The following is a 24612-nucleotide window of genomic DNA, read 5'->3' on the forward strand; positions in this document are numbered from 1 at the left end:
TTTATTTATTTTAAACCTGCTGCCCATTAATTTCGTTTGCTGGCCCCTACCTCTTATATTATGAGAGCAAGTAAATAACTTTATTCATTTTGCCACACTGCTTATGATTTTACGTACCTCTGTCATATCCCCCCTTAGTCTCCTCTTTTCCAAGCTGAAAAGTCCTAGCGTCTGTAATCTTTCCTCATATGGGACCCTTTCCAAACCCCTAATCATTTAGTTGCCCTTCTCTGAACCTTTTCTAATGCCAATATATATATCTTTTTTGATATGAGGAGACCACATCTGTACGCAGTATTCAAGAGGTGGGTGTACCATGGATTTATATAAGGGCAATAAGATATTCTCCATCTTATTCTTTATCCTTTTTTAATGATCCCTAACATCCTCTTTGCTTTTTTGACTGCTGCTGCACACTGCGTGGACGTCTTTAGAGAACTGTCCACGATGACTCCAAGATCTTTCTTCTGATTAGTTTTTGCTAAATTAGCCCCCATCATATTGTATGTATAATTGGGGTTATTTTTTCCGATGTGCATTACTTTACATTTATCCACATGAAATTTCATTTGCCATTTTGTTGCCCAAGCACTTAGTTTTGTGAGATCTTTTTGAAGTTCTTTACAGTCTGCTTTGGTCTTAACTATCTTGAGCAGTTTAGTATCATCTGCAAACTTTGCCACCTCACTGTTTACCCCTTTCTCCAGATCATTTGTTGTGTAACTTCCATCAACGGTGACTGCACTATGGCTGCCAACTCTTCAGAATGTTCTCCTTTGCCTGCCAGCATCACTTCTGTCTTAACTCAAGTTCAGCTTCAACTTTGTGTTTTTCATCCATGACCTGATAGTGTCAAAGTACTTGGCCATATTAGTGGTAGTGGTATGGTCTTATGTAATGCTATGTAGAGCTATGTCATCTGAATATTGCTGGCTTTTTGAGCCAGCTCACCTAGAGGCTTTATGTAAATGTTGAAAAGGACCAGCAAGAGAATTGATCATTGTGGGACTCCACAAATGAGGGGGTCTACTGATAGGAAACTATCATGGGGCAGGATGGGGGGAAATAGCTCAGTGGTTTGAGCATTGGCCTGCTAAACCCAGGGTTGTGAGTTCAATCCTTGAGTGGGCCATTTAGGGATCTGGGGCAAAAATTGGGGATTGGTCCTGCTTTGAGCTAGGGGTTGGACTAGATGACCTCCTCAGGTCCCTTCCAACCCTGATATTCTATGATTACTCATTAGCTATGTACCTTGTGGACATTTTAGTGCATTACTTTGGACCCCTGCCTCATCTCTCCAAGTGGGATGGCAGGATCTCATGATTAACAGTGTCAAATGCTGCAGAGAGGTCTAGGAGTGTGAAAATGCATGTCTGTCCTCTGTCCATTGATGGGAGAGCATCAGTGTCACCCAAGCAGTTGTTTGGATGCCTTAATTGTTCATTTCTTTTAAGTGTCACCTTAACTCTGGATATCTGGATTTATATTGCCTGGGTTTGAGAGAATCTCAGCATCCCTCTAAATGTGTTTCATCCTTCCGTTGCTGTTACAAATTCTCAACCTTTTAATATAGTTTTGGTTTAGAATATAAAAGGAGTGAATTCATTATTAGCCAATACAAATTAAAAACCAGGTTAACTGCTTTATAATAAGGCTAGAATAGTGCCTTGTAATTAATGAAGATTTTTCTCTTCTTGGAAACCAAAAATTTGTGGCTAGTGTTCAACGCTATTTATGTCATTTGAATTCTTCACTTGCAGAGAAAGAAGCATTTATGCCGTACTGTTTCTTGAACTCTGATTGAAAGTGAATTTTCTTCACTTTCCGTGTAATTACTCAAGTCTTTTTCCATATGGTATTGAAGTAATTAATCTCTGCTGGTATACATCATCAAAAGTGCATTAGCTCACAATGATTACTTGTAAATCTTATTTTGTTAGGCTATATGACCCACTGTGCCAAATTCTTCTCTTTTTCTAACTTTGTTAATAAGCAATAACAAGAGAATTTATTCTCAGTGTTTCATATGAAGGTGATGAATATATCCATCACAGTGTATCTTTCTAGTACATACAAATACTTTCAGCAAGTTTATTTATATTTAAAGTGTCCTGTGTAACTTTCACCTATGGAAAAATGGAGGCTTATGTAAGTATTTCCTCTTTGCTTAATCACATTCTTAATTCCAAGATATGTTTTCTTTCTATTTCTTACTTGATTTGTTTCCTATCATTGCTATTATTTACAATACACTGCCTTTTCCACAAGGACAGATAAGCAGACAAGCAGCAAACCCAGCCAGATGCTGTTATCCCTCAGCACAAAAGCAGGTAGAGCCCACACCGAGCTATATTGCATGAAGGCACCCAAAGCCTCTCATGAATCACATGGAGAAAGGCACCAGCCAATTCCTCTCCCCAGCCTTACACCTCAAAGTTATACCATCTTACCCTGGTCAGAAGCCTAGCCAGTGCAAGTTTATTAACCAGTCCGGCCCTCCCTCAATGTGGAGAGGACATGCACCTGCCTTGTAAACTGAGCTGAGTTTTCCCAAGCAGTTCAAGCAAAATACAATGTTTAGGTAAAATATAAAACAGATGTATTAACTATGGAATGAGAGATTGTAAGTGACTAAGTGGTAGGCAGAAGGTGGTCAGAAATAGTCACCAAAAGAAAATATAAATGCCAATCTAAATCTTAAACCTTATTACACTATGCGGTATTTAGGTCAGCAATTTTTTCACCCCACTGGATGTTACAGTTCATAATACACAGGTTCCCCTCTTAAACCTGGACCAGTCTCCTCAGGTGAAGTTGTCATCTTCTCAGCATTCACCTGCCCTGTTGCTGCCAGCATAAGTGGCGGAGGAGAAAGGCCAAGATAGAATGCCACAGTCCCTCATTTTATATTCAGTCCAAGTACCAAGAAGACACTTGCCCAGACATGTCCTGGTGAGCTTTGCTGAGTCACAGTTATCAAGTAAACCCCCATTGTGTGGACTTGTGCAACTGAGCTATTGAGTTTATTAATGATTGGTTATCAGCCATCTGGCAGTAGAGATTCTCAACTTACAACATATTTCAGTAATAACCATACAGCAAAATCCCAACTTCACACACATTAATGATATACACATTTGGACAGAACAACTTGTTTCAGCAGATCATGACCTTTCATGTGATGTCTTACATGGCATGCTTTGCATGAAACCTCATAACCATATATTAATGATGAATATGGGAGTTACAGGGTGCCATTTTGAGCGACAGTGTGTCGCAAGCAGCATTATTTGTCTTTGCTGAAAAGATCTAAAGTCACTTTTTTCCACTAAAGTCAGTGGAAAAACTCTCATTGGCTTCATTGTGAGGTGAACAGGGCCTCTTATACTGTTCTGGTGGAGATTTTTTTATTAACTATCGTTAATACTATAGTAAAACTATACTATCGTATATATTTTAAAATAATTATACTTAAGAAAAATCTATAGATAGGTTAATAAATCTGGGAGATATGTTTATTACACTCTTATCACTGGACTGGTTGGGGAATAGGCCACCCTCAGGATCCTTATTGGGCAGGTGTGCGCGCTATTTGTCAAAAGAGCCCTTTCCTTTCTCCCCACCAGGACATATTTGGAGATTGTGATATGGCTGAGACTGGGCAGAGAGTAACAGTGTTTCAATTATCCTAGCCGCTCTTTGGCCATGTGGGGTTAGGAATATGTTTGAGAGCGCTGATTGGCTCCAATGAATAGCACCCTATTTGTTTAAGAGTTTCTAATCTCAAAGCAACCATTCTTTGGGCTGAAAGCTACTCCACCTCATCTGCCCTGTTAGCCTGTGGAGCAAGAAAACTGTAGCTTTTACCTCAATATAATTAGATGAGGTAAACCCCCACTGGAGAGTATTAGGATTGACCTTGACTAACTACATTCAGGTAAAAACTAGCTTTGCCTCGTGTCTACTAAAGCTTTCCTGATGTAAAGTTATCTGCAGTTAACTGTGTGTCTCCCTCTCTGTTTTAGAGAGATTTTTAAAAGGTCTAGTTTATTCCAATGCAGAATGAAAACAAATGTTAAAACCTCATTTTTGGCAAAGGAGAACTTTTGTTTAATGGCCAGCTCTAATGGCCTCACTCTCTTGTGTGTCCTGATCAAGGGGGGTTAGCAGGAGGTGATGTGACCACTGCAAGAGGACGACTTTAGAAAGGCTTCAGGGAAGAAATTTTTGGAGAGAGAGAGAGAGGTTTGCCCACCCGAAGTGGGGCCAAAAAGGAAAACGCCATTCAAACAACAGTGAGAAAAGGATACAATGCAAGCAGAAAGAAGGAAAGTTTGACATAAATGATGGATGAGGCATGCAGAAGGATGAACTGAGAGCAGAGATGTGAGCAGGCTGGTTATGCAGAGGCCTGTATCAAATGTCTTTGAGGCAAACTTAAATACACAGTGTTTTACATAAAAATGGTGTGGTTGATTTTGTGCTCAGAATAAAAGATCTTTTATTCTTTAGAGACCGAATATCCATCTTCCAACACATTAATTTAGCTGTCAATCTGAAAAAAATTAACATATATACAGTCACATTTTATGTGCTACACTGAACTTCCAGGGTTTTTTTTTTCCTGCCAAAGTAATAAGTAGAAGGAGTTGGTAGTTTTTAGAACCAGCTTTCCCTAATATTCTCTACCCTAGGGAAAGGCCAGTAGTTCACAAGCTATTTTACGGTATACTGTCTGAAGGAAATTGGTATGAAAGCAATTTTTATGACAAAAGAGGTCATAAGAACATCCCATATATCATCTCTGGACTGATTACCAAAACATATTGGTTGCCTATTATCATGATATAGCATTGCCATTTGCTATACAAAATCCATTACTGTTTGGAAAGCAGTAAGCAATATGGCTGTGAATTTCTGGAGAAAAGATTTTTCCCTAGTTTCTGCAGTATACATTTAGAATAGAATATATTTCCACATAACCACCTACTGTTATATCAAATTGCTATTTTGGTGCTCTTTACAGGAAAGTTGCTCTCTGGAATTGTTTCTGTATTTCAGGGTCTGATGTAAAATATCCTCTTAATAAAACATTATCTATTTGGGCATTACTTTGTAACATATGGACACCAGAAAACCAAATTTAAAGATCTTTATCTTGAAGATAGAATTGTCTAATTAGGAATCAGATACTCTCTGTAACTTCTCCTTTAATGAGAGGTACAGTAAGTATACATATGTAATTTTGCCTGTTAAGTCAAAAGTGAGATCTATTAAATAAATAAAGAATATTTTAATATATGTACTCTTCCTACAAGGTTTTCCCTGAATGAAGCATCATTCATGCCCAGTTCCAGCTTCCCAGTGGGAATTGGATCAGCCCTCAAAGCACACTTTAAAAGCTGAACTGTGGTTGAGGCAGCTCTCTTCTTTATACTGAACAGATCAAATGATTGTTGTGATTGCAGTCTAGTCCCTTCAGCATAAAACTCAATAAAATTGGTAATGCCTACTTATAATACCTTATTGCATTTCAGATCTGTCTGTAAAAAGCTGGTACAACTTTTGTCTATACTGTGCCAGTCTCTAACGGACTATATTAATTTCTCCTCTTCATCAAGTTCATTCTTGCAGTGCACATGAGACTTGTAGTTCAGATCTTAAGGTAAATTGATCCAAAGTCTGAAGAAATTCTGATGAGGGGTTTGGGGCAACCCTAAAGTTTGAATCCATATTGAAATTTTCCTAAAGTTCAGAGGGTGTTCAATGTCTTCAAATGCAGGATTTTGGTTCAATCTCCTTTCTAATTTATTCATATTGTATAGAACAAAATGCAGAGAAGGAAGAGAAAAAGAATAAATATACTCTAGGGCCTGAAGTGAGGGGATGTCCAATACCACCTTTTGAATCAAAAATATCAAGCTGGCAGACTAATGGAATGCACATTGCTAAATTCATGAAGGTCAGCAAATCTGTACTGATTTAATGCATTATGTCTAGAATAAATCAGGACTGCAGGCTTTGACCTTTGCAGTTATAACATGCAACTGTAATTCATTTATTTTATAGTACCAAATCATTCCTTTTGTAATGTGGGTTCCTTTTACATTTTCCATTTACACAACTATGTCAGTTTGAGTATAACTCAACAATGTGGTTTAAACTGATAGAATCCTTCATCTTATTTGGTGAATTTTTATTCTCTTCACCCTTCCACCTTAAGTCCAAAATGGATTTTTATTTAATACTATAAGAACAAGAGAATTGAATTCACTGTGATCACCATTAAAATCTTCAGAATTTTACCTTTTGCCTGATTAATGGTACTATGGTATTCATGGACTTCTTATAGGGAATCTGATGGGGATGTTAGTGACCTGCAAATGACAAGTAGTCAGTTTTCACAAGGAAGAGAGATAAATAGTGGAATCCCCAAGGATCTGTACTGGGACCAGGACTGTTCAATATATTCATACATGATTTAGAAAAGGGGGATAAACAGTGAGATGACAAAGTTTGCAAACAATACAAAATTACTTATGATCATTAAATCCAAAGCTGACTGCCAAGAATTGAAGTGATCTCACAAAATTGGGTGACTGTGCAAAAAATAGCAGATGAAATTCAATGTTTATAATTGCAAAGAATGACTTTGGAAAATATAGTCCCAACTAAACATGCAAAATACAAAATGTTTGGGTCTAAATTAGCTGTTACCACTTGAGAGAGAGAGAGAGAGAGAGAGGTTGGAAACATCATGCATAGTTTTCTGAAAACATCCATTCCATGTGCAGTAGCAGTCAAAAAGCTAATATGTTAGGCATCATTACAAAAAAGGATAGAAAATAAGACAGAAGATATTGCAATGCCACTGTATTAAATCAATGGTATTCCCACACCGTGCACACAGTTCCGGTCTCCCCATCTCAAAAAAGATGTATTAGAACTATATAGAGTAAAGAAAAAGGGGGGAAAAATGTTTAGGAAGATGGAACAGCTTCCAAATGAGAAGTTAAACATGGGATGTTGTGAAGGCCAAAAGTATAACTGAGTTCAAAAAAATAGTTGGAGCTATCCTCAATGAACTTATCTATCAATGGCTATTAGCTAGGATGGTCAGAGACATAACCCAATGAACTGAGTGTCCCTAAACCTCTGGGCAAATCCACACTCGTGGGCTAGGCTCAGCTGTAGCACATCTGATGAAGACATGCTATGCTGATGGGAGAATGCTCTCTAGTCATCATAATTACTCCACTTCCACGAGAGGTAGAAGCTATGTCAGCGGGAGAACATCTCCGAACATCATAATGCTGGTGTGGACAGCGCTTAAGTTGATGTAACTTATGCTGTTCAGTGGGGTCTCCTTTTCACACCCCAAGCAATGTAAATTACATCAAGTTAAGTGGTAGTGTAGATCGGCCCTCTGTCAGAAACTGAGATGGATCACTTGATATTGCCTTGTTCAGTTCATTCCCTCTGAAATGTCTGGCACAGGCCATTGTTGTAAGACAGAATACTGGGCTAGGCAGACTGTTTGTCTGACCCAGTATGGGTATTTTTATATTCTAACATGGATAGAGGTCCAATCCAACTGGAAAAAAAAACACACCCTACAACTCTGAAGAAAAAAAAAACATCACCCTTCTGATGCCTCATTTTGGAATCAATGTTGTTAATAAAGTAACACTATATGAACCATATGATTGGTGTGTATATCAATCTCCCCTGTTTTTTCCACCAAATGCATCCGATGAAGTGAGCTGTAGCTCACGAAAGCTTATGCTCTAATAAATTTGTTAGTCTCTAAGGTGCCACAAGTACTCCTTTTCTTTTTGCCAATACAGACTAACACGGCTGCTACTCTGAAACCTGTCACTATATGAACCATATCCTTAGGCTTAGCTGCTCGTAGGGTTCCTTTCCTCATCTAGAAGACTATCCCAATCTCCCTTGTATTCAAAGTAGAATTAAATGAGCTATACTTTCTTCATTGACTGCCTGACTTTTAAAGGTATTTAGGCACCTAAAGATGCAGATCGCTTCCTAGATGCCTAGCTCCCACTATATGCATGTAGGACTTTTGAAAATCCAGTTTGGTGCCTATTTGCATCTTTAAGCACCTAAATACATTTAAATATCTGGCCTTGAATCAGCTTTAAAAAAAAAAGATTCTTTTGGAAACTCTTGACTCCAGGAGCTAAAGTCCTAGCCCCTCTGTTGAACTGAATCAGACTCTTTTCACAATGTGGTCTGCACTTATTTACAAGTTCTGCCTTAGTTACCTTTTGCTTGCTGACTCTTTTCTTTCCAATTTTATTCTTGTTCTCACACACTTGAAAGGGGTGGCTTTGGACAGCTATAATTTGTTTTCCAACTAGTAATTGTTTCCCTCTGCTGAGAGTGTCCGGTTCTTGAAGTCAAGTCCAAGTCTGAGAAAGTCGCTCTCTTATAGAGTACCATGAAATGACTTACCTCATCATAGCTGTCCCAGCTCAGTGCTATGCTGACAAATCCTGCATTTTACCGAGTGCTTAACCCTCTCCTTGCTAGCCCTTTATGGGCATATACATCTCATCATCTGTGTCATTTCCTCCTTTTTTCCAGGGAGCTTTGCAGCTTTTTACCATTCTAACTGTGTGTAGGTAGGTAAGAGAGCATTCTCCATCATGTACTGACCCTCAGACCAACCACTAGGATGAACATCTTCTTGAAACAATACATCTAACTTATTGTGAAAATCAAATCTTTTCAATGACTGATCTCAAATATTTTATTTTAATAAATAAAAAGTCACATTTCACCATAAAATATCTGAAGTCTTGATTATTTTTCTTTAAAAAAGTAGGCAAGAATCCTGAAAAATACTGTTCTTAACAGTAAAATATCCAACTTGGTTTAGGTATTTAGCTCTAATTTTATAGAACTTCATCCAAGTTTGAGAGAATTGTTTTCCTATTTTTTTAAGTTTGCTCTTGCAACAGAGATTTAAGGCAATGAGTCTTGGGTGCAAAGCATAAGGTAATGAACTCCATGGAGAATGATGTAAGAAAGCAATTAATAGGAACTGAGGGGTAAGTCAACTCTCATTCACGACTTGTATAGCATGGATAATATTTTTACAGCCTAGGACACTGGCAGGCAAATCAAGTTGATAGCAAATAAATATATATAGTTATGGTTTAAGTATATATAATGTAGATTGGCATTAAGAAAAATATACAGTACACACTGTTCTCTTAAACAAGACTTTGCAAGGAAATGGGTTTTATCCCAGAGCTTAATTGTTAGCTCTGAAAATACTGATTACAGAAATCTAAACTTCATAAACAGCAAGATTTAAAAATCAAACCAAGGATACAGGAGAAAACAATGCAAGTTGGAAGATATTAATTATTGTTGTGTGGTGTTAATTATATAATGTGGCAATGTGGCTATTATATTCTTCATTTATTACAGAAATGTTTATTTTTTAATAAACTCTGTGGGACAAATCCTTTCCTCTTTTTGCTTGCATGCAAAGTCTGAAAAGCAATAAAACTGTCATTGTGTTTGGCCCTATGTTCCGAGGAGAATTACTTTCTGGCAGCTCAGCTTTGTCTTAACAGCAGCATGACTGGGGAGTTTGGGGGAAAAACAGTGACTAAAACTCCGTTTAATGAGTGTGTTGGGGCAGTAACTACTACTACAGCTAATGGTGAGCTGGAGTGTCTGCTCTGATGCTCTCTTTCCTGAATGGGGGAATTCTGTTCCCCTGACTCCAGGTGGTATCCTCTGGACATATCCTGTTTTCTAGAGTTTTGCAAGAGAGCAGGAATTGCTCCAATAATGCAGTTAGTGGTGATTAATTTCTAATCGGAAATAATTTTGTTTCTATTTACAGCCCAAATTAGGGGTTTGGTTTATTTATTTTGGTTTTGTGTCTAGTATGTTTAACTCTGAACATTAAGGATGACATTCTGACTCCACTGAACTCAACAGGAGTTCTGCAATTGACTTCAACAGGGTCAGGAATTCACCCTAACTGCTCAACTCTGCTAGGATAGTTTGGAAAACAGTATTTTCAAAACGAGTGTATGGGGTGTAAAATTGTCCCTAGCAAAACATCATGAAACATTGTCATTGCTTTTGTACCACCGTAGCAAGAACTCTGTTGAGTTTCAGAATGTCTGTTTAAGAAAAGATTTTAATAATGACTCTATTTATATATATAAAGTTTATTAAAGCTATAAATATTCTGTTTTACGTGCTTATCTCGTTTATCTTGCATTGTACTTTCAACATTTTCATGAAGTGCATTGTACAATAAATGGATATTTAATTTTTTTAATTGACATCTTTGTTTACACTTCCCAATCTGAAGAGGGGGGCAATTGTTTATTTTCTCTTTTGCTCTCTCTTATCCTCTCTTCTTTTCTCTTTCTTTCCAAAGCTTGTAGGCCCTTAACTCAAAGTATGTCAACAAAGAGATTACGGTCTTAATGCAAGGAAGTTATATAAGTCAACCCCATTTATGGTTTTAATCCTCTTTCAGGGAAATAACATGATCTAAACCAGAGACTGAAAGTATTGGGCTATAACTTATCCCCATATTTTCTTTGAACTTTTAGGTACAAAAAGTTGGGAGAAGGAATGGCAGCCTCTCATTTTTTTCCCCCTGTAGTTTCCAAGTGTTTTTGAAGTATGTATATTCTTTTTGTTGTAGTTAACACCAGTTGGAACCACAATCTTCACAGGATTCTCTGGGAACAATGGTGCCATGGACATAGATGATGGTCCCAATGGCCAGATAGAATATGTCATCCAGTACAATCCTAATGATCCGGTAAGTGAAGTTCTTCTTTTCAGCACATGCACACTGCACAAAACTCGCATGCATGTTCTTTTTAAAAACCAGCTTAGTTTACCTTTCCTCCTATCTGTCTCTTACGGTAAATACCATTAATAATTTTTCTTATTTTGGGTCATTTAGTTATTAACCCTCCCTGGCAGTTGCTTAACTCACAGTAGTCACTCTTATTTATCATGCATTTTCAATCCACAATGAGTAATTTAATTCATCTATCTATCGATAGATGAATATATAAATATATCAATAATAAAATTGTGACAAAGCTCTGTCCTTGTCTCTGTGAGTCCCATGTTTCCTGGTGGATTTCACTAGCCTCAGAGGTTCACTGTGACCCTCCATGTAGCCCTTCTCTCTCTAGAATCAAGGGTCACAGCCTACTGAGCCATTTTCATCATAATTCAGCAAGGGAGGCGAGGAGAAGCTATCCTCCCTTGCACAGTCTCTGTTGTCTTCTTGTCTCAGTGATTCAGCAGGGGTAAAAGGGGAAGCCCAGGACAACCCTCTACTCCAGGCACCAGCCCAGGGGGCCTAATAGTATCAGCTATGGTAGCTGACTTTTTAGAAACAGGACACATACAATTCCCTGGGCTATTTCCTCAGGCTCCACATCACCTTTACCTCAGGGCCTTCTTCCTTGTGGCTGATAGGGTGTATATTGCTCAGCCCCCTCTAACAGCATAACTTCTTCTTACAGCTCCTGGCATGCACATCCATCTGCCTACCTGGGAGGCTTTTAACTAGTTTCAGCCAGCCCCTGATTGGATTCAGGTGTCCCAGTCAACCTAGCTGTCCTCCCTGCCTTCCAGAAAGACCTTAATTGGCCCCAGGTGTTTTAATTGACCTGGAGTAGCTACTATTTGCTTATTCTGGTAACTGGGATTTGTTTAGCCTGTGGCTACTATCTCTGTCTCCCATTACTTTACTATAGCCCTCTGGCTTGGAGGGAGGCTGCTCCAGCTCCAGCTCCCCCTCCCCTGGTTGGGCCAGACAACTCCCCTGTCCCCACTACCTGGCTGCTGGACCATGCCCCTCCCAGCTGTTGCTGTTCCCGCTGCAGCCCCTTGATGACTCCCCAGAAGAGGGGAGTGAGGGGCCCCAGCTGTTACTACGGTTGCTCTGGACACCACCACCACGCCACCATCTGTGAGGGGTCCTTCCTGCCTAGCCACTAGACTACCTGCTAGAGCTCCTGTTATTGCCTGGGAGCTGCTGGAGCCTCGAGGAGGAATAAGAATGGGACCATCTTCTGCTGGGGGAGCACGTAGCGCCTCTGCAGACCACTGTGGAGGGGGCCTTCAAGGACTGAGTAACTTTCAAACTGTGCTCTTGGTGGTCTTGACTGAATTTCTGGCAACACAGGGGGTGTGGGGTGGAGCCTGCCCCCTGGTCCATCTGTGTCCTCCCCATAGTCCCCACCACCACCATTGCTGCCCCCTCCACCATCCCCACTGGCTGCTTACCATCTGCCTAGCTCTTGCCTCAAGGACTCAGCTGCTTGCTTGGCTTGCCACACCCTGTTTCCACTATTTGGACCTGAAGCAAGCTTTTTTTGCAAGCACACGTGGGCACATGTGTCTCCCCCTTGGACTGACACCCCCCCTTTTCCTGTAGCAGTTTCTCCCTTTTCCTTTGCAGCCCTTTGCCCCCCTCTTTTGCCCCAGCCCCTCAGCAGCTTCAGTTTGTTTGCCTGCCCCATGCTTTTCCCTCTGCAGTGTTGTTTGTCCCACCCAGCCACTGAAGCTAGCCCTTTGGTTTCCTTGTCCTACCTCCAGCCTGGTTGTTTCCCCCCACCGGGGTTCCCCTGCCCTGATTAGCCCCTGGTTTCATGCGCCCATGCCCCCTTCCCATGCACTTGTGCCCCTCCCCTTTTTTGTTTGAACTCCTGTGTCACTGCACTGCTGCAATGCTATTATAACCTCCCCCTCCCCAGAGGAGCCAGAATCCCATCCTGTGTTGGAGACTGAACCCCCTCCAAGTCCTTGATAGCCCCCCATCCAGCCCTCCCCTCCCGGCGCCCTCCTTCCCTGCCTGCAGCCTAGCAGGGAGGAGTGGTTGCCCTGTTTTCTCCTTCCCTACCCTCCCTCCTGTGTTTGTCCTCCATCTGCGCTCGTTATGATGGGGGACAAAGTGGGTGGGAACCCACAAGCAGCCCCCACTGCCCCTCCTCCTCCTGCTCCCCCCCCCGTTGTCCCCTGTGGCTCCCACATCAACCGCCGCTACCAAACCACCTGCTACTGCCCCCACTGTGGCACTGGCAGTGGCAGGTACAGGGGTAGATGCCACTGCTGCCACGTCCCTTCCCCTCCCCGCCCCCAGCCAGAGGGAAAGGCCAGTGAAAAAAGAATGGTAAGGATCCTGCCAAAAAGGCAAAGCCCTCCACAGAAGGTGCTGCCCCCCTGCTGCAACCCCACCAGCGGCTGTGGCATCCCTTCCCGTTGCTCCATCCACCAGCTCTGCAGGTGCCCCTCTCCCGGCCCCAGGTGGCGACTACCCCCCTCCCGCCCGCCACTATGTCACCTCCCCCAGCCACCTCCTCCGTTTCCATCTCTGGTGGCCGGGGCCCCTTCCCCACCTTGACCAGAAATCATGGTGTCCGTTGCCTCCTGGTGCCCACCTCGCCCCACATGGAGACCTACGTGCGGGCGTTGGAGAGGGTGGTGGGGCCCATGGCCACCGTGGCAGCCTTCAAAATGTACAGGAAGGTAGTCGTCTTCCTGGCATTGGAGGCCCCGTGATCTCACTCCCGTTCCTGTTTTATCATTAGTTTTTCCCCGTACTTATTTGGAATCCCGGACCTGTGGATCATCCCCTTAGGCTGGGGGGAGGTCCTTTAGTAGTGGGCGGGCAGAAGCCCACTCACCTCCTGGATCCAAACAGGATTACTTCACTAGCCATCTGGCCTTGCCCCGTCACAGAGAGTATGTGTGTGTGTGTGTGTGTGTGTGTGTGTGTATAAAACCTAAATATAATTGTGTTGATAGAAAAAATATTAGGGTGTATTTTAAAAGGAAAATTGATAAAGTTACTTAAAGAATCATTCCCAGAATTAATTTATTCTGGTGGGGAATAAAAAAAGAACATTTAAATTGTTTCTTAGTTTTGAATCAAAGTATTAGTCCTGATAATCCAATTTTAGTCCGCTACCCCACACTGCGAGATGATGGCAGATAATCTTAATGAATACAGCCTGCAGTTCATCTGAGAGCATGCATTCATGATTTAATGCTTTACTTTGATATTTCAAATTCTCAGAAGAAAATTATTTTTGTTTCTTTTTGCAACTTCATTTTAAACACCCTGATGCAGTTTTGCTCTGTTACCCTAGTATCAAGGTAGAGCAAGTCCATTGATTTACAGCAAATTGGATCTTAAAAGTAGTTGTATGTTGCAATGAATCTTGGGTGCAAAGCATAAGGTAATGAACTCCATGGAGAATGATGTAAGAACTTGCTGAGCACAGCAAGTTCTGGGGGTTGGGGGTAGGACATTGTCCATTCATCATCTTTCAGGAAATGCTAAATTAATGTACCAGCATTTGTTTGCTTTGATGTGGAGGGTGGGGAAGGGCCAGAAAGATTTTTCACTGTGGGTGCAAAATGACTTAGGACCACTTTCTTCTGGCTCCTTGTTATAAAGAGATTTTGGGAGGCAGAAGAGACATTGCCTCACTGCACTCCAATTTGCAACTGGCATAATAATATTTTTAGGGGGTGTTACATCACAGCTGTAATTTAGAGCACTCCTTACCCCTTTGCATCTATTGAAGCCATGCAAAGGGGCCATATCTAGGATCAGGATCTGGTCCTCTTCTTTCAGTAAAAGCTGATCTGGAATATTCTGATCTTTGCAAATCCCTTTCTCTAACTTCTTCATATTGTTTAAATTTGGACTGTCAATTAATCACAGTTAATGCATGCGATTAATACAAAACAAATGAACTATTTTTTTTTAAAAAGTCATGATTAATCACAGTTTTAATCACACTGTTAATAATAGAATACCAATTTAAATTTATTATAAATATTTGTGGATGTTTTTCTATATTTTCAAATTTTGATTTCAATTACTATACAGAATACAAAGTATACAGTGCTCACTTTATATTATTATTTTTATTACAAATATTTGCACTATCAAAAAGATAAATAAAAGAAATGGTGTTTTTCAATTTACCTCATAAAAGTCCACTCAGCCCTACTTCTTGTTCTGCAAAGTACTAAGACAAAAAAGTTTGTTTACATTTACAGGAGATAATGCTGCCTGCTTATTTATAATATCAGCTGAAAGTGAGAACAGGTGTTCACATGGCATGGTTGTAGCCAGCATTACAAGGTATTTATGTGCAGGATATGCTAAACATTCATGCCCCTTCATGCTTCGACTTGTAAGCTCTAAAGTGTTACATTGTTTTGTTTCCGAGTGCAATTATGTAAAAAATAATTCTACATTTGTAAATTGCACTTTCAAGATAATGATATTGCACTACAGTACTTTTATGGGAATATGTTTTTTTTTTCCTTCAAGAAAATGGTGCAAAATTATCCCACTGAAAATATTAATAAATTAAGGGATTTTTACACATGGTCAACATTTTCATCTACTTCCCCCATAGTGATCATTATTTTACCTTGAAGGAAAAAATAATAAAAGGAGAAAGTTGCTGTTATAGCACATTAGTACATTATATAAATTATTGCTGAACTGTCTTTCTATCACATGAGGACTTGTTTTTCCAATGCCTTGCACTTTTTGCATTGAGTCACCATGTAAGAAGTTACTTTAAAAACAAAATTGTTATACATGTCTCCTGGAATATAATACACCACAGTAATATGGGAAAGGATGCTTTGTATTTAAGATTTTAGAAGATCTTTCTCCATATGACTCCATTTTACCTGCAATGCATTTTTGTTTCTTTGATCGTATGTGTGCTCTGTTTGGAAAGATCCCACAATAATGTGGCCAAATCTAATAAGTATAACTCAGAGCTGTCAACTGTCCATTGTATTGCAATTAATTAATCAATCATCTTGAAAAAAAAATCTGCCATTGGGTATAGTTCAGTGAAGATGTCTGCTCAACATACTGCTACTATTTGGTGACTGAAAGCTTGATGATTGTATTGTAAAAGAAACCTGCTCTGCCTAAATTGGAGCAAGGACTTGAACCTGGGTCTCCTACATCCCAGGCAAGTGTGCTAACCACCAGGACACAGAATCTACCTCTGGCCCAGAGAATACTCATTGAATAAATATGTAATTATTTATACAAACTGGAAGAGCTCCAACAGGAGAGAATGAGAAAGAGACACACTGACTTTGTAGCCTAATTTTAGGATACTTGCCTCAGGTTGAGACCCAGGTTCAAGTCCTTGCTTCAAATCAGGCAGAGCAGGTACTTGAACGTAGGTCTTCCATATTCCAGGCAAATGCCCAAACAACTAGGGTAGACAGCAAGACCCACACACATTCTTTCCTGACAAAATCTCCTGCAAAAAGTTTCAGTTTTGACAAAGAGGCATTTTCCTGCCAAAGAACAATTGGAAAATTCCTGACTAGCTATGTTACTCAGTGTATTTAGTAAGGAGCCATCATCTTGCACAAACTTAGGTTGTGTGGTAGATCTCTAAATTATTTTAGTCTAAAAGTAGATCACCATGGAGGAAAAGGTTGGAGAATTCTGTTTTAGGGAAAAATCTGTGATCATAATCACAGTTACTGGACTAACTCCACGTCTGGTTTCTTTGAGTGAACCCCCTCTCTCAGGCCTCAAGCCAGTGTCTCCCTCAGGTTGGAATCACATGATTCTACCACTCTCAAATTGGATCTTGGATTGTAGTCCTCAAGTGTTAACCATAATTACCTCAGCAGGCCTAACTTAGGTTCAATACCTGCAGTTTTGTTCCCTCCAAGAGCTATGATCAGAGATACTCTACTTGATGACTTTCTGGTGGGTATTGTTTGGTTCTAAATAAAGAATTTCAAAGAAAACAGATCTTAAGACAATAGAGTGTCTATATGCATGTTTATCTTTCCCTGGGACATATAGTCCCTGGAAACCAGGGAAAGCTGCAATTACTTTCAGGCATTCCCACAGGATGTGTCTTTCTCTTCCTTGTCAGACTGTTCTTTGTAGGAACAGTTCACTTGTGCCTCTCCTCTCTTGCTCTCCAGAGACTGTTTTCAACTGTTTAGTTTCTATTTGATCTCTGTGTTCCCAGATTTTGCAAAATTGCTATGTAACTTTAGGCAGGAATCTGGAAGTCATCTTCACTGCTCATAACTCAGCCATTGTCTTGGAATTGCCCCCAAATTTCCTGGGAGACTGCTTATGTAGAGCCTTTGTGTTGCTGCAGTGACCCAGCTAGGCTAGGCTCTGCTAACTGTGAGGAGAAGTAGAGGCAAATCAAGACAAATGGGATAATTTTAAATTTTTAGAATATTATGAGGAAAAATATCAAAAATTATACCCTGGAGGATAAATAATGTAGAATCTACCAAGTACTTAATACCTATAGTAATAAACTATAAGTTACCAACATATTAACTCTTGTCAGCTTGTACATGCTACTCTTCCTTACTCTGTACAGTTAATATCAAATGCATAGTTAAAAGAACAAGAGATTACTCAACAGTATACCATGTCAATTCAGGAAGAATGGGTGTAAGGCCAACTCCACTGTTGCTGTCCTGTTCTTTGCTTCTCTTTGGCTTGAATTACTACTCCTCGGATTCGATATTTCTGTGGCTGTACCTCTTTTTACAGAGTTTATCCATGTAACAATCTTGGGGTTCATTAAATAACAAACCAGTGAATGAGAAAGTAATAAAACAAACTGAAGAGCATTTCTGAACTGTTGCACACAGCCATGCGGTGTTCCCAACCCCTCCAGGGCACATTTCCCAATTCCTGTGTTCATAATATTGTCCCTTATGAGGGAGTGTCTCTGAATTATAATCTTCTACAAACATCTCTCTGCATCTTCCCTCTTAAAGCAAAACAAATTAACTTTATATATATAAACAGCTAACAACTATCTAATAACACATGCATTAAATTTTAAACCCATGTAGTATATTTTCCATAAACCCAATGTGTCAACTGCCTAGAGAGGAAAGGTTATCAGCACATCACTCACTTTCCTCAAATCCCTCTTTTCCAGGCAGGTTAGCAAGTCTCTGAGTTTTTCAGGATCTTTAATCTCCTGCTCTGATCTTCTCAGTATCAGCTTTTCATTAGAGTCTCAGTTGTTCTCTTGTTCCTTGGCACTTTCTCTTTTTTTATGTTGATGAAGGATCAGTCCAAAATGCCAGGGTCCACATCTACTATCACTGTGTTCAAACTTTCTGGGATTATTCATAGATCCCTTTTATTACATCTAACTGGGTCCCCCTGGTTTGTCTGGTCTATGTAAAACCTTGGATTCAGCTGTTCTTTAATAGTAGCCCTTTGGCCCCAAGTATTAGAGGTGTGATTCCTCGAGCACACTATCACCTGGATTAAGAGATGGGAGATCATGGTCCCTTTTGTCAAAATAATATTTCTGCATCCACTTTTGATTTTATTTTATCTTCCATATGGTTTCATTGTTATGGAATTTCAGCAAGTTATCAGTAATTGGAAAATTAAATGTGATCCTTCTTCCTATTAACAGCCATTCTTCAGGGGTGTACTTTGGTAAATCAGTAACGCTTAATACAAATCGCTCCCATTGTCAAAAGTCTTTTTTCATAAGATTCTTTACGGTCTGTATAGACCTTTCCACAAGTCCGTTTGATTGGCAGTAATTTGGATTTAATGTTTTGCGATGAAAATTGAAATCTATGGCAAATTGACTAAAATCTGCACTAGAAAATTGCAGCCCATTATGGCTAAAACCTTCATGTGGAATTCCATGCCTAGAGAAGATTCCCTTCATGTCAGGTATCACTGACTTACTGTTAATACTGTGCAGTGTGCAGTTTTCTGGATACAGAGAATAATAGTCCTTTGATTACCAGGTAAATAAATCAGTGCCTGCCTTCTCATCAGGCTTTTATAGAAGTGGATGAGATCTTAGTGGCTCTGCCTGTTGGTATGGCTTGTATTTCAACCATGAAAAGCAGTTTTACCACATTAGTAATTTGTAATGCGGGGTGGACAAACTTTTTGGCCCTGAGGGCCACATCGGGGTCAAAACTGTATGGAGGGCCAGGTAGGGAAGGCTGTGCCTCCCCAAACAGCCTGGACCCCACCCCCTATCTGCCCCTTCCCACTTCCTGGCCCCCGACTGCCCCCTCAGAACCCCTGACCCATCCAACCCCCCCCACTTCTTGTCTCCTGACCACCCCCTCCTGGGATCCCCCGCCACTAACTGCCAACCTGGGACCCCATCCCCTAACTAACCCCCCTGTCCCCTGATCCCCCCTGACCCCTAGCCACACCTCCACCCCCTGATGGGCCCCTGGGACGCCACCCCCCGCCCCCTGACAGGTCCCCTGGGACTCCCATGCCTATCCAACTGCTCCCTATCCCCTGACCACCTCCCCCAGAACCTCCGCCCGTTCGAACTGCTCCCTGTCCCCTAACTGCCCCCCCCAGGACCCACTGCCCCTTATCCATCTCCCACCCTCGCCCACTTATCATGCAGCTCTGCAGAGGGAACTCGCAGCCCTGCCGCAGCCAGCCATGCTTCCCTCCCCACCCGGGAGCTCAAGGGCCAGGCAGGACAGTCACACGGGCCATAGTTTGTCCACCTCTGTTGTAACTGATCCACGGCCAATACAGCACCTCTCATGCTCGTTGTTTGCACTTCACAATTCTTAAATGATCCTTGTGGATCTTCTATAATTTTTTTTTTTTGGAGGCTCATTGGAATTACAGTCTTATCTCCTTTGAAAATCACCCCATCTATCACAGTAAATTCATGTCTCGAGTTCCAGTAGTCTCTTATAGTTGAACAGCAACTGCTCATTTCTTTAGGAAACCCTTTAATTATCACTTCATTAAAGATCCCCAATGATTCATCATTCTCTGTTTCCTCTCTTATTTGTTGTAGTTTCCTGTTAGCTATGGGAATTGCCTTTACAATAATAGGCACAGGCTTGCATCTCTGTCTCTAAAGTCTTCTATGGTTTTGTGGCAGCCACTGCTCTGAAAAATGCATAGGCAGTGAACATGAATTTTTATGGGTGTTGCGATGGGGCAAGGCCAGATGGCTATGGAAGAGTACTCTTATTGGGATCCAGGAAGTGGGCAGGCGAAGCCCGTCTACTGCTAAAGGATCCCCCCCAGCCTAAAAGGGGGATCCACAGGACCTAGATACCCAAAGGATTCTGGGGGACAACTAATGAAATAACAGGGACAGGAGTGCGGTCAAAGGGTCAAACGAAGGGAACCGGATGGGGACACCGAGCAGAGAACCCCGGACAGCACCCACTGCTCCTCAAAGGCGTCAAGGGAGTCAGAGGACGCCGCCCAGAGGAACTCTGCCCGGATACGTGAACGGACCGAGGATCGGAAATAGGCAACACAGTCACAGGAGACTCCATCGGCCAATCTCCTCACTCTGGTTTTATAGATGGCCATTTTAGCTAGGGCCAGGAGGAGGTTGACCAGGAGATCCCTTGATTGTGTGGGGCCACGGATAGGGAGTGCATAAATGAGAAGGTGAGGGGAGAAGTGCAACAAAAAACGTAATAAAATATTGGTGAGGAACCGGAATAGGGGCTGCAGCCTGGCACACTCCAAGTATACATGTGCCAGGGTATCTCTCACGCCGCAAAAGGGGCACGTGTCTGGGATTGAAGTGAACCACGCCAAGTACACGCCCGTGCTCACGGCTCCAGGAAGGAGCCGCCAACTGACATCCCCGGCGGGCCTTGGGACTAAGGTGCAATATAGGCTGGTCCACCGGGGCTCCTCACCCTCCAAAGGTGGCAGGAGATCCCGCCATTTTGTATTGGGGCGGGACACGAGGGTGCAGGCGTGAAGGGTGTGGAACACGAGCGTGTAGATGTTTTCTTGGCGCGGTTTGAAAGCAGACCGGTTGCATCTCGTGCAGCCGGCTTCCGGTGAAGGGGTCGGTTGGGTCCACGGGGCAGGGGTCCAATTAAAAGGTCTGTCGGGCCTGGGGTAGCGGGTGGGCGGGGCGTGCCCTCGTGCAGGACCCGGTCGAGTTGAACCCGAGCAGCGGGCGGCAAAGCGGCCTTCACCTCCTGAAGTATGCACCGGGGAGTACAAGGTCTGGAAAGCCCCATGCGCTGAGCGAGCATCAAGGGATCCAGCCAGTCTCTCCGGTCATAGTCCAGGAGGTCTCCGACTCTTGTGACCTCTGCCAGGATCAACCTCTGGCGCACCGAGCGGGATTCCGTCACCTGCACACGGAGCTGGGGGTTGTGTAGCAGGGGCTCCGCGAGGAGATCTGCCCCCTCGGTGGCCGCCATGGACCTGGTCGTTGTAAAGAGTTTCCAGGTCCGGAGGAGGTCCTGGTAGAAGACCGGCAGCCTGGAGAGGTCTCGCGGAAGACCTCTCGGATGGAGATAAAGGAGCTTCCGGTCGTATCGGAGCCCTCGGAAGCTGTGCAGGAAGGCGTGCGCCAGTATGCTCCACGCCGGACTACCTGCACCATAAAGGAGCTTCTGCAGGGTCTGGAGGCGGAAGACATGGACCTGAGTGAGCAGACATTTTAGGCCCTGCTCTCCCTCCTCCAGAGGTAGATGAAGAACCCCTGCAGGGACCCAGTGCAGTCCTGACCAAAAGAACTCCAGAATCGATGTCCGGAGGTTGGCCAGGAAAGCCAGGGCCGGGACCAGGGTGTTGAGCCGGTACCAGAGCATGGACAGGACTAGTTGATTAAGCACTAGCGCTCTCTCTCGAAGGGAGAGGCACCGGAGTAGTCCTGTCCATTTCCGGAGCCGCTCTATCACCCCGCCCTCTAAATTCTGCCAGTTCTCCAGCGGAGAGGGATGCGTGGCAGAAAGGTAAACGCCCTGATAGAGCAGCGGACCCGTGCTCCACCGGATGGCCTGAAGCGCGGGTGGGAGGGAGCTCGCCTGCTGCCAGTCCCCTACCACCAAGCCAGAGCTCTTGACCCAGTTGACCCGCGCGGAGGAGGCTGCCGAATAGATGGCCTGGCAAGCCTCCACCCGCGCCAAGTCGCCCGGGTCCTGGACCACGAGGAGCACGTCATCAGCATACGCCGACAGGACCAGCCGCAGCTCTGGCTCCCGCAGCACCAACCCTGTCAACCTCCTTTGGAGGAGACAGAGGAAGGGCTCGATCGCCAGAGCGTACAGCTGGCCCGAGAGGGGGCACCCCTGCTGTACTCCTCGCCCGAAGCTGAGCGGTTCGGTCAGGGTCCAGTTGAGCCTGACCAAACACTCTGCGGAGGCGTACAACACCCGGAGAAAACTCACAAACCTGGGTCCGAAGCCCCGGGTGTAGTCGCAGCAGAAGAGCTTGGCGTGCACCTTCCCTAGGTCCCACCACTGCCGCGCCGAGGGAAAGGCACGCTGCTGCCCTCGCCAGGCCAGCCAGAACTCCCGGAAGGACGCCACGAAGCCCGCATCCTCCAGCAAACTGTTGTTAAAATGCCAATAGGCTGGCCCCGGCCTCTCTGCGCAGAGGGAGGCTGTCACGGTGGCTATATGATGGTCAGAAAATGGTGCCGGACGGATGCTGGAGGAGTGGGCTCGTGAAAGATGAAAGCGTGATAAATAAATGCGGTCCAACCGGGAGTGGCGCGACCGATGGGCTTCCACCCGGACAAAGGTGAACGTGGAAGTGTCATCCAGGTGGCTAAAGTAGACCCTGTCCCCCCAATCCAGCCGCCAGCTGTCTTTGGCGGTCGGATCCGTATGGGTCTCCTGCAGGAAAACCACAGAGTACCTCCTCTCCCGAAGGAAGGAAAGCACCTGGGACCTGCGGAGACCCATTCTACAGCCGCGGGTGTTCAATGTTGCGATGGTAAAGGGTGCCATGAGGAGGGCTGGTGGGGATCCTCACCAGCAGGGATGCTCGTGGCTCCTGGCGGGCAGCGCAGCAGTTCGTGACCCACCCCGTAGGTGAGTAAGGAATCACAGAAGAGGCGGACCCGCTGGTAGGCTGCGGCGCCCTGCCTCCCGGTCCTTTTCCCCTCCCCCATGAGGGCCCTTGCGGCCCGGAGGATTTGATTAAAGTCCCCCCATCGCTGGAGGGCAAGCTGGACTTTGTTGCGGGAGCCACGGACGTCTTCTAGGAACTCCCGCAACTCCTCTCGCAGCGCATGGGTGGCTGGGGTTACGGTCTCCTGATTACTCCCCGACGGGGCCCTTGGTACAGCCCCGTGGCCCACCGAGACGGGCAGACAGGGTGCGGACCCCTGACGGGGCTTCTGATAAGTTGGCTTAAATGCTGGGGCGATAGGGGGTGGCGGAGGGAAGATAGCAGCCCCTGGTAGGTCAGGATGGGGAAACACAAAGGCCGCTCCCTGGGGGTCATCTGTTGGCAAGGGGAAGGAGACAGCCCCAGGGGCGGCAATAACATCTCGGGATGTGGATGGGATAGGGACAGGGGCAGGGGCAAGGTTAGAGGTGAGATTTTGGGCGGGTAGAGTGCTCTCAGTGATGCCGGGCGCAGGCTCTATGGTGGATTTGGCAGCCACGGCATGAGGGGGTGGACTCTCTCCTGTAGGGCCCTCTCCTGGGAAGGAGGTCGAATGCTCCTCACCAACGACGGGTGCCCCTGGTGGCTCAGGTCTCAGCCGCGTGGCACTGGCCGTCGCTTCAACAGGTTCGGCGGCCCTCAGTGGGGTGCCATCTACAGCCGGGTTGATGGAGGAGTCCAGGGGCCCCTCGGAGGTGGGAGCGGAAGCAACAGTTAGGGGGAGGGAGCATGGGGAAAGGGGGGCTGGAGTGAAATCGCCTATATCAAGGCCCGCTGGCATAGGGTCGTCCTCCCCCTGGGTGACCGGGGTCAGACCCAGGGCCTCGATCGCCTCATATATTGATGGGAGATCAGTTTCCGCCACCCCAGGATTCTCCCCGCTGCCACCTGACGCGACGGTTGCTTCGGGGCACACTGGGGTTTCAGATGGTGCCTCGGGGGTCTTGAAGGAGAGGGACTCCCATGGAGGGGAGATACTGCCTTCCAGTGCTGCCACGTCTTCCCCAGCCGGCTCTGGTGGATGGAACACACCCGTGGGTAGAGCGGAAGGCTCGGCATCAGTGCCCCCACTTACTGTCGGTCCTTTGTGTTTGAGCTTCTTGTTTACTATTCTTAGGATCTGTTTTAATCTAACAGTTTTTTTGATTAATTCTCTTTTTCACCAGTTATATTTTTTCCTTGATTCATTCTCTCTCTCTCTCTCTCTCTCTCTCTCTCTGCTACATCTGGAGATTTTATTTCCCTCTACTTCTTTTCTGTAATAGTGTTTGCTCGCATACCCAGTTCTATTTTTTTCTGCTTCTCCTGATCTAAAATCTTTCCTGTTTTCCTCCTTGTCCCTTTCCAGTCTCCTACTTTTTGTCTCCTCTTCTTTAATTTTATCCTCTCACCTCTTACCCTAGCTCCAATGCATCCACTAGCTCAGCATCTAGATCCTTCTCCTTCCCTCCTCATTCTCTAAGAGCTTTTTCCAGTTGCCCCCCTGTAGGTGGATTATGAGCTTTCTCCTCATCTTGAGCTGCCCTCTTCCTGGCTGTCTCTCACCCCAGGACAGCATTCTATGCTTCTGCATCACAATTGCAGCAGGTGCTAGTACCAGGGTCAGGGTTACTACCTTCCTCTCAACTTTGTCTTTC

The 24612-nt window shown here is 44.1% G+C and overlaps 1 protein-coding gene across 4 annotated transcripts in view; it reads left to right on the top strand.

Annotated features, from left to right (window-relative positions):
* The window catches only part of PCDH15 (protocadherin related 15), an 811839-nt gene that overhangs the window by 291969 nt on the left and 495258 nt on the right, over positions 1-24612 (top strand). For all 4 annotated transcript variants that reach the window (XM_043518631.1, XM_043518633.1, XM_038411063.2 and 1 more), the window contains one exon: positions 10706-10825. In XM_043518631.1, the coding sequence (XP_043374566.1) occupies positions 10706-10825 (120 nt within the window). The remainder of the gene's footprint in view (positions 1-10705; positions 10826-24612) is intronic.

The sequence above is a fragment of the Dermochelys coriacea genome, chromosome 7 (genome assembly GCF_009764565.3).
Source record: "Dermochelys coriacea isolate rDerCor1 chromosome 7, rDerCor1.pri.v4, whole genome shotgun sequence".
NCBI lineage: Eukaryota > Metazoa > Chordata > Testudines > Dermochelyidae > Dermochelys > Dermochelys coriacea.